Below are 10,857 nucleotides of genomic sequence, written 5' to 3' on the forward strand. Positions count from 1 at the left end.
CAGAGCACAGGAGAATAACCATGTAAAGTAAGAAAGAAGCCCATGTCAGATCAGGCAGCAAACTAGGGAAATAGAGTGTGACAGGAACCCCTGCGCTGGCCAGCAGCGTGGAACGAGTTGCACTCAAGAAAGCAGGTGCAGCCACACACTGAGCGCACGTGGTGAGGAGAACATGGCAAGTGAGGCAAGAAGCATCTGCAAACAGAGAACACGCAGCACAGTGACCTCATCACAGCACAGGAGAATATCCATGTAAAGTAAGAAAGAAGCCCATGTCAGATCAGGCAGCAAACTAGGGAAATAGAGTGTGACAGGAACCCCTGCGCCGGCCAGCAGCGTGGAAGGAAGCTGCACTCAAGAAAGCAGGTGCAGCCACACACTGAGCGGACGTGGTGAGGAGAACATGGCAAGTGAGGCAAGAAGCATCTGCATACAGAGAACATGCAGCACAGTGACCTCATCACAGCACAGGAGAATAACCATGTAAAGTAAGAAAGAAGCCCATGTCAGATCAGGCAGCAAACTAGGGAAATAGAGTGTGACAGGAACCCCTGCGCCGGCCAGCAGCGCGGAAGGAAGCTGCACTCAAGAAAGCAGGTGCAGCCACACACTGAGCGCACGTGGTGAGGAGAACATGGCAAGTGAGGCAAGAAGCATCTGCATACAGAGAACACGCAGCACAGTGACCTCATCACAGCACAGGAGAATAACCATGTAAAGTAAGAAAGAAGCCCATGTCAGATCAGGCAGCAAACTAGGGGAATAGAGTGTGACAGGAACCCCTGCGCCGGCCAGCAGCGTGGAAGGAAGCTGCACTCAGGAAAGCAGGTGCAGCCACACACTGAGCGCACGTGGTGAGGAGAACATGGCAAGTGAGGCAAGAAGCATCTGCAAACAGAGAGAACACGCAGCACAGTGACCTCATCACAGCACAGGAGAATAACCATGTAAAGTAAGAAAGAAGCCCATGTCAGATCAGGCAGCAAACTAGGGAAATAGAGTGTGACAGGAACCCCTGCGCCGGCCAGCAGCGTGGAACGAGTTGCACTCAGGAAAGCAGGTGCAGCCACACACTGAGCGCACGTGGTGAGGAGAACATGGCAAGTGAGGCAAGAAGCATCTGCAAACAGAGAACACGCAGCACAGTGACCTCATCACAGCACAGGAGAATAACCATGTAAAGTAAGAAAGAAGCCCATGTCAGATCAGGCAGCAAACTAGGGAAATAGAGTGTGACAGGAACCCCTGCGCTGGCCAGCAGCGTGGAAGGAGTTGCACTCAAGAAAGCAGGTGCAGCCACACACTGAGTGCATGTGGTGAGGAGAACATGGCAAGTGAGGCAAGAAGCATCTGCATACAGAGAACATGCAGCACAGTGACTTCATCACAGCACAGGAGAATAACCATGTAAATTAAGAAAAAAGCCCATGTCAGATCAGGCAGCAAACTAGGGAAATAGAGTGTGACAGGAACCCCTGCGCCGGCCAGCAGCGTGGAAGGGAGCTGCACTCAAGAAAGCAGGTGCAGCCACACACTGAGCGCACGTGGTGAGGAGAACATGGCAAGTGAGGCAAGAAGCATCTGCATACAGAGAGAACACGCAGCACAGTGACCTCATCAGAGCACAGGAGAATAACCATGTAAAGTAAGAAAGAAGCCCATGTCAGATCAGGCAGCAAACTAGGGAAATAGAGTGTGACAGGAACCCCTGCGCTGGCCAGCAGCGTGGAAGGGAGCTGCACTCAAGAAAGCAGGTGCAGCCACACACTGAGCGCACGTGGTGAGGAGAACATGGCAAGTGAGGCAAGAAACATCTGCATACAGAGAGAACACGCAGCACAGTGACCTCATCACAGCACAGGAGAATAACCATGTAAAGTAAGAAAGAAGCCCATGTCAGATCAGGCAGCAAACTAGGGAAATAGAGTGTAGCAGGAACCCCTGCGCTGGCCAGCAGCGTGGAAGGAAGCTGCACTCAAGAAAGCAGGTGCAGCCACACACTGAGCGCACGTGGTGAGGAGAACATGGCAAGTGAGGCAAGAAGCATCTGCAAACAGAGAACACGCAGCACAGTGACCTCATCACAGCACAGGAGAATAACCATGTAAAGTAAGAAAGAAGCCCATGTCAGATCAGGCAGCAAACTAGGGAAATAGAGTGTAGCAGGAACCCCTGCGCTGGCCAGCCTTATGGACGATGCAGAGGGTATTGCACTTGATCCTTGCAGCAACCAGGAGCCAGTGGAGAGCATTCAGAGCTAAAGAGATACGATCCCTGGGCTTGAGGCCAAGGACAAGCCTTGCAGTCCTGTTCTGGATGAGTTGCAGAGGGCAGAGAGTAGAGGAGGGCAGATTGAGAAAGATACTGTTGCAGTAGTCCAGCCTAGAAAGAATCAGGGCTCTAGAGACAGTGAGTTTCTGGGGGAAAGTGAGAAATGGAATAATACCTCTGAGGAGATACAGCTGGCAGCTGGAAATGGAATAATACCTCTGAGGAGATGCAGCTGGTAGTGGGCCTTTTTGGCAAGGTCTGTGATGTGAGGAGAGAAAGGGAGAGTGGATTCGAAGATGGCACCAAGATGTATTGCCTCACATGAAGGCGAAGAAAGAGGCCCCAAGGCGGGATGGCCAGAGTGAGAGATGGAAAGTGGGACCAGGCGTCCCAATAAGAAGGATCTCAATCTTACTGGCATTAAGAGATATTTGGAGGTGCATCCAATTCTGAATTGTGGATAGACAGTCAGCAATGAGCGAGAGAGAAGATGATGCTGAGGGGAGCCTAAAAGAGAGCTGAGTGTCAGCCGCATACCACTGAAAGTTAGAAGAGAAGGTAGAAATAAGGTGGGCCAAGTAGACATTGAAGAGCCATGGTGAGAGGTTAGAGTCCTTGGGGACACCACATGTGGAGAGAGAGGTGGGGGAGAGAATGGACCAGAGTTGGACCTGTGAGGGTTGGTCCAGCAGGAAGGAGGTCAACCACTCCAGGGCCTGATCAGTAATGCTTAGGTTCTCATGGAGTCGATTGTTCAGGATGGCGTGATTGAACATGCCAAAAGCAGAGGAAAGGTCAAGGAGGATGAGGACAGAAGGAAGGCTTGAATTGAGATTAGTGAGCATATCTTCAAGGGTGTTCAGGAGAGCAGTTTCCGTGCCTCTGGCAGCTCTGAAGCCAAACTGATGGTCATGAAGACAACCAACAGATTCAGTGTGGAGAGTAAGCTGGGAGAGGGCAGCTTTTCCAGGAGTTTGCCCAGGAAAGTAGTGATAGAAATCAGGCGATATTTTGCCCGACACGCAAGGTCGAGGACCGGCTTTTTTTGCGGAGGACGCACACGGGATAGCTTGAGGAGAGAGGGGAAAGCACCAGTGGCAATAGAGTGATTGCAGAAATCGGGCAAGGCTGGAGTGAGGGTGTCAATGTGGTTGTTGATGGTTCTGGAGGAACAGGAGAGCACTTGCTTAGACAACACTTTCATAGACTGAACTTGTCTAGAAACCTTGTCAGGTGTAGTCGGAGAGAAAGAGGAGAAAACAGGCGCACAGGGCGAGGCGGCCAGTGGGGGCCCGAGAGAAGTAGAGGAGAGTGAGGACAGGATGTCCTGAGTTTTAGTGGTGAAATGATATTGCAATGTTGAGAAATGTTTCACTTGAACTTATTGCACTGTGTAGATTATGTATGCATGAGCAGCCCTCCAGATAAGGAGCGTATTCGTATTGTTTACGCATTCAAATAATGTAAATACATCACATTTTATTTTTATTTTCGTACCATTTACGCAGGCTGGCCACAGTACTTTCTTGAGAATTCCCCTATTCTTTCATTCCAGTAGATGGCGCTGGAACACATATTTAGCAAATGCTAGCTTTCATTTCCTCCTTCTACAGTGACCAGAGCGGCTGGAACAATGAGTTCCTCTTCACATCCTGAGTCCCTGCATTAACATCTATAGGTAAGCCCCCTCCTGGGCTCTATGTTCCGGTGCACGATGGCACCACAGTTGACTTTGTTACTCTGGCTAAATTGAACTCTGAGGTGTGGCATCTGCTTCATCATGTTAGGATTGTGTACTTTTTGAGCATTTTGGCAGAGTCGTGTGTCTGCTGATGTGCTTTTTTGTGTGCTGGCCTCACTGACCCCATGAGGCATGGCCATTCCAAGATGGCAGTTTCCATCCATCAGCACCGGTGTGCTTTTGATTTCAACGCTGGGTGCCTGTGATTGGGCATGGCCTCTTCTAACTGGGCCAATGAGGAGGCCGGCAGGCTTCGCTTGCCCTCCTCACAAGGCCCACTCGGAGACGCCTAGCCCTGTCCACACCTGTCCACCAAGGTATGCCGCTGTGCCACCCCCGTAAGTGTCTGTGTGCCCCCACTGCCCCTTGAATGTGCCTGTGTGTCCCCACTGCCCCTCAAATGTTTCTGTGTTCCCCCTCTGCCCCCGTTAAGTGTGTCTGTGTGCCCCCACTGCCCCTCGAATGTGTCTGTGTTCCCCCTCTGCCCCCATAAGTGTGTGCCCCCACTGCCCCTCAAATGTGTCTGTGTGCCCCCACTGCCCCCCGTAAGTGTCTGTGTGCCCCCACTGCCCCATAAGTGTCTGTGTGCCCCCACTGCCCCTCAAATGTGTCTGTGTTCCCCCACTGCCCCTCAAATGTGCCTGTGTTCCCCCACTGCCCCTCGAATGTGCCTGTGTGCCCCCACTGCCCCTCGAATTGTGTCTGTGTGCCCCCACTGCCCCTCGAATTGTGTCTGTGTGCTCCCTCTGCCCCCCTAGTGTGCCTGTGTGCCCCCACTGCCCCTCGAATGTGTCTGTGTTCCCCTCTTCCCCCTGAATGGGTCTGTGTCCCCCTGCTGCCCCCCAGTGTGCCTGTGTGCCCCCACTTCCCCCCCAGTGTGCCTGTGTGCCCCCACTTCCCCCCAGTGTACCTGTGCGCCCCCACTGCACCCCCTAGAGTGTCTGTGTTCCCCTCTGCCCCCAGAATGGGTCTGTGTGCCCCCTCTGCCCCCCAGTGTGCCTATGTGCCCCCCCAGTGTGCCTATGTGCCCCCTATGCCCCCCAGAGTGCCCATGTGCCCCACTGCCCCCCCAGAGTGTCTGTGATCCCCCTCTGCCCCAAATGAGTCTGTGTGCCCCCTCTGCCCCTCCCCCAGTGTGTCTGTGTTCCCCCTCTGCCCCCGAGTGTGTCTGTGTTCCCCCTCTGCCCCCCGGGTGTGTCTGTGTTCCCCCTCTGCCCCCCAGGTGTGTCTGTCTGCCCCTACTGACCCCCTAGTGTGTCTGTGTGCCCCCTCTGGCCCCTATTTCCCTCAGGGCACTCTCCTCGCCACCCTTCCCTTCTTACAGTCCCTTCCTCTCCCCTTCCCCCCTTTTCACTTAAAGTCCACCTCTCACCCCCCCTTGCCCTCCGTGATGTTTCCCTTTCCCCCTCACCCCTTCCTACCTTGCATCCTTTCCCCTCTCCTCCCCCCACCTCGTCTCTCCTCCCCTCCCTACACCGCCTTCCCTCCCTTCTGTAATCTCCAGCACTACCCCAATTGCCGTCAGGCATAGTAAATTGTAGTCACCTGTCTTTTTGCAGCCTCTCCGCTCCCCCCTCCTCTGTAACATTGAAGCTGCACTGGAATAGTCTCATTACAATAAGTAATGTAGTTAGATGCCCCTACACAAGTAAGTTTGCCACTTTTCCACCGTCTCTGAAGTTGGTGCCCCTCCCAACATTTGAAGGGTTAGCCCCGCCTAAATTTTAGCCTAGGTGCACCCCTGGATGTGCGCACTTGCATTTTGTTAGGCAGAGAGGTGAGGGAAGCCTTTCCACGAAACTGGCAGTGTTAACGTTTTACTGTATTTGTTCAGAAAAATGTACTTGGAACCAATGCAGTAAAACTTTAAAGCTGTTACTTTCAAGAAAGACTTACATCACCTCTGCATATTGCGCTTTAAAATATACTATTCGATAGTTTGTGTTGGATACGTTTTAATCTCTTGCAGAGGAGAACATTAATTTTTACCCTCTTGATATTGCATTTACTCTCTAATTTGAAAAGCATGCGTAAAATACTCCCACCTCAAAATCTTATCTGGAGCACTGGGCATGAGCGTCAAGTCGGTGCCTTTTTAGGTTTGTATTTAGTTAAGGAAGACTCCCTTCAAATACTGGAAACATTTTCTTTTTATGTTGAAGGCACAGAGAATACAACCCACTAGGGAAGAAAGGCCCAAGTCGATATTGTAAGGTTAACAAGGTTTTAATCTCAAATTCAGATGAACACAACAGTGAACAACTCTGCTGCTATGAATGTTCTGCCAAAAAGAGGTACAAGCAGAAACTTTTAAAGGTACAGGGTGTCATAATGACACAAAGACATAGAGTAAAAACCCACGTGGCTGATTGGATGGACCCTATACATGTTCCACCTTTACCCATAAGGTATGCCGGTCTAGTGGTCCCAGCCCAGTCTGTCCGTCTTCCATCACGTGGTTTCTGCATGGTTCATCTTCTTCTCACATCAAAGGTCAGAAAAATGAATTATACTCCTAACATATGAATATTTTATCACTCATACTGTGCAATTGGCAGGCCTAAAGACACACACAAAGGAGAATCTGGGGCACTCTAACCTTCACACACCCATTTCACTCACTCCCCTCTGCGCCATCCAGCTCCAAGGTCTCCACCCTCGATTTGAACTATAATTTATCCCTCCCAGCAGCTCACAATACAAATCACACGATTGTCGCTTCAACGATGTGCCCTGTCCGTCCTCTTTGAACGTCTCAGGACTTGTTACTTTGGTGTTGGTGGTCAAAGGGCACCTGGGACCATGACTTCAGAGGTCTTAAGTTTTAGTCAGTTATATGGGCTATAACTCGTGGTCGCCTGGGGATGGGCCGAATCATGTTTTGGCCAGTGTGAGATAACATGCACACCAGGTGCTGTTCTGTGATTGCGGCCTTGTAGTGCACATTCTTCTCAAACATCTTTGCAACACTGTTAGAACAATGAGGTGTTCAGGGGTGTGGACTGTCCTCGTGGGAGCTCGGACATGGGTGGGTATTTCTCTGGTCTCGCACTTTTGGACCTAGTGCACGAAATTCTGCATTTACCATAGCATGCCTTCCCTTCTACCTATGGTTACTAATATCTATGCAAAATAGCAATGCTGCTTGCACCTTATGCTGAGCTATGTGGATACACTATATTTGGTTATATCGGAGTAGGGTCCTGTTAAACTGGGAGGTGTCACTTTTCACCGTCCCCCTACTCCGTTGCCCATCATTGTGCCCATCAAATGCATCTCGCCTCACTCTAAAGGGCCTAGGGGGTTGGGACAGGGCAGCCCCCTTCCCAGCATTCCCCCCTTTCAATACTTCTACAGTAACAAACTGTGGAATACCTTTGTGCTCCCTCTCCCCACCTCTGCTTCCACATATGGCTGAGTTCCTTTTATTGGCACCCAGGCCCTACACACTGACCGCAAACTCTACCCCCTTTGTAGGTATTCTTCAGGTGAGCAAGTCATATAGATGCATCCACCCAACTCCATCAAGGTGTGGTATAGAGGATTAACTTAATCTCCATACGGGATGGGTTCATACTTAGGGCCACCCTCCTGTGACATCAGTTTGTACTTGAATATTTTTTGTTTAGCGAGGTGCTTTTGAAACCCCAATTGATACCATAATTCTGGCGCTATCAGTTGCCACATTGGCACAGCATCGAAGGACCAGCTGACAAGTGCAGATAATGACCAGGATGAACACAATGATGAGCATTAACATATTCACGATCATTCCGAGCCTCGGCGGGGCCCAACTGAATATCATGGTAAACCAATCACTGTCCTGTATTCCTCTCTCTTTCTTCATACTAACACCCAGGCCATGGGCATCTGTGATGATGTGGGATAATGCTGCGTTCTCTGCATCCTCTGGGGGGGTGAATGTGCAGGAGGAATCGCCAAACTTTTTGCAAACCTTACCTTCCATTGCTGTAAACAAGTCCAACATGATACGATTTTGCATCATCATACTCAACGCACGCAACTCAAACTTGATCACGTTGAACCTATTCTCTGTGTTGTTCATGAGCTGGACCAGTTCCCATTTTACGATTTGCAACATTTTGGCATTTGCTGCAGCCTGCACCACCGGCAAGAGTAAAGATGAAAAAAATGATTCTGCTGAGCTCTAGAGCCTCTATTCTTCTGGTATTTAAGCAAGAAATGTGGAAGAGTCTTTGGCTATCCTCTGCAGTTGTTGGAACTGTCTTTTTCCTAGCTGGACATGGGGCTCTGGTGTGGGCACCAAGCCCTTATCTTTATTTTTGACTTTGGGGAGACTAGTTGGTCCCTCTGCAGGCAGTGCTCACCCTTCAGGTGTTCTTCTGTGATAACTAATAGCACTGAGTGCAATGTGGCCAGCGAACAATAGCCCCTTCATGATGGTGGGAGGTGCAAATATGCTTGTCGGCCACATACCCAGTAGTAATCCATCAGCGCTGCTGTTCCTTTATTCATGTTTTTGATCAAGAGGTCTTATTGCAATGTTCATTTGAGCTGACAAAGACTGTACCGTTGCTGCAGAAAAAGAGTCTATATCCTTCTTCCTTGTGCACTCGCACCAACTTTTCCATTGTTGCAATCCACATCATCTTTGTGATATGCTGTATCCAGATTTGCGCACAGAAAGTGTCCACTCTTGCTATTCTTTCCTTGCTATATGTTACCAGTCCTTCTGCCAAGCAAGGTAGTGTGAAGTCCTGCCGGTTATTATTGGCATTGAAGAGGGAAAATTGAGACCAAACCCATGCCCCCTCACCCCAAGCGCATATATAGAAGAACAGCAGGAAGAACAAGGAGCGCACTTATCATTTGAACCAGGCCCCAGCGCACCCTTGGGTGACAAATATGCTGAAACACACCCACTTCACCAACAGTGCAACTTCCATGCTACATTAGAATCAATGCTGCAATATCAGAATCTACAAACACAAAAATCCCTGTTTAAAGGCTTGCAAATGCCTATATGAATTAACATGGTCTAAATGCACAGTGTAAAGCCATGTTTCAGGAAAATTACAGCCAAGTTCATTTCTCTCACTGAACACTGGCTGCGGGAGCCTTCAGCAATGTTCCTCGCAAAACATCCGACCTGCCAAGGACGCACATTCAAGATAAGATTGCTTTCTGCCGACAGACATTTTTTAATTATCCACAAATGTGAATAAATCATGGCAACCCAGTGTGTTTTTTTTCTTTCTGGGAAGGAAAGACACTTTCTCAAGGACTCGCACAACATTTGAAACATAAATTGTAACAAGAATGGCGCAGCCCAGCGCCCAGAGCCCAGGTGCGAACTGCTTGTTCAGCTAAAAAGTTATGGGAACAAGGTCATATTGCAACAAGTTAGAATTAGGTAAGGGGGGGCTGGCACAGCTAAATCAACCCACTGACGCAAAAAGGCTAATATCCAATTGTCAGTCTCTCTATAAGGGCTACATAGGTAACCTACCACTTAGCAGCCAATAGCAGGAGGAGATAGGCTTCTGGGAGCTGATCCAATTCTGTGAGGTCAGCCTGCAGTGTGATTACAAAGCTGGCTTGCAAGCCAGCCCCGGGGAGACGGCGCCTGAACTCTCGATGTGCACGATGCTCTGCATGTTTTTTTTTTCTTTTGCTGTCCAGATATAAACGCAGTTTGGAACATGCTGCTGCCTGCTTGGGACTCTGTTGCATTTCTGGGGGCCATATGGGAGGTGTTGGCGTCTCCCATAGATGGTGAGGGTATGGCTTCTGGCCCCCACTGCCCTGGTGGGGGTCCAGCTTCTCCCCAACAGCATGTTTCCACATTTTCACCATCAGATAGGATAGCTCCACACACTTGATGTTTTTTGGATCGTGGTTGCACTTTACAAAATCTGGACCCACCATTTGCAGTTGCACATTATTTGCCTGGAACGTTCCTATTGTTCTGCATAGCTCAAGATGAACTAGACATTGTGCATCAATAATTGGGACTGCTTGCGGTGCTAACACCTTGGAAGCCCCTGACACGTTTGGAATGAGTGAACACAAATAACTGCTTCCATTCACAGCCTTTCTCCCCACACCACTCATCAGAATACCATGAGTCGGTGAACTCGGGATGATGAATATCCTCAATCAGACCAAAACCCAGCCTTTGATACGTGTCATACTTTTGTCGTACTTCTCTTTTCATTCGTACATACATGCTCTCAGAGATGACTGTATTAACAGTGCTATCGGGAAAAACACTATATTGTTTCGCAGTGTTAGACAATCTCCTACTTGCTGAGAACAACCTATTCACTGTTGCCCCCACTGACGTATTGATCTTATTAAAGACATTAAATGAATTTCCATTAATATTGTTAGTGTTCACATTAGTGCTAATATATGTAAATCAACTCATATTATTAACATTTATACGTATTGTCCCATTTGGATAATATGCGATCCTACTTCCCCCATTCCCTCTCTTTATAGGACCTCCCCCTACAACACCCTCCCCCAATACACTGCCAACAGTACTATCAATATCACACTGAGACCTACAGCCATAACTGATCCACAATAATAAGCATAGTTGCATATCCTCTCTTTCATGCATCTGCACCTCAGGTCCCTGCTTAACAAATTATTTACATAAGTCACGCCCATCTTCCTTCCTGAAATGAAAGCACAGGCACACAAGACAACAAAAAGGAGAAACATTCAAGATATACTTTGTACACAAAGAAAGAAGAAGGGAAAAAGAGGGAAAACGAGAGAGAGAGGAAAGAGAAAAGATTGAGTGAGTGAGAATGAAGAGGGAGAAAGAGAGAAAAGAGAGAAGGAAGAAAGCA

At 49.1% G+C, this 10,857-nt stretch overlaps 1 protein-coding gene across 1 annotated transcript in view; it reads right to left on the reverse strand.

Annotated features, from left to right (window-relative positions):
- The window catches only part of LOC138568909 (vomeronasal type-2 receptor 26-like), a 103,760-nt gene extending 95,646 nt beyond the window's left edge, over positions 1 to 8,114 (reverse strand). Inside the window, exon 1 of the mRNA XM_069646689.1 lies at positions 7,968 to 8,114. Coding sequence (XP_069502790.1) covers positions 7,968 to 8,114 — 147 coding nt within the window. The remainder of the gene's footprint in view (positions 1 to 7,967) is intronic.
- Between the last annotated feature and the right edge of the window lie 2,743 nt (positions 8,115 to 10,857).

Source organism: Ambystoma mexicanum, chromosome 2q, assembly GCF_040938575.1.
Source record: "Ambystoma mexicanum isolate Mex_15411 chromosome 2q, UKY_AmexF1_1, whole genome shotgun sequence".
NCBI classification, from domain to species: Eukaryota; Metazoa; Chordata; class Amphibia; order Caudata; family Ambystomatidae; genus Ambystoma; species Ambystoma mexicanum.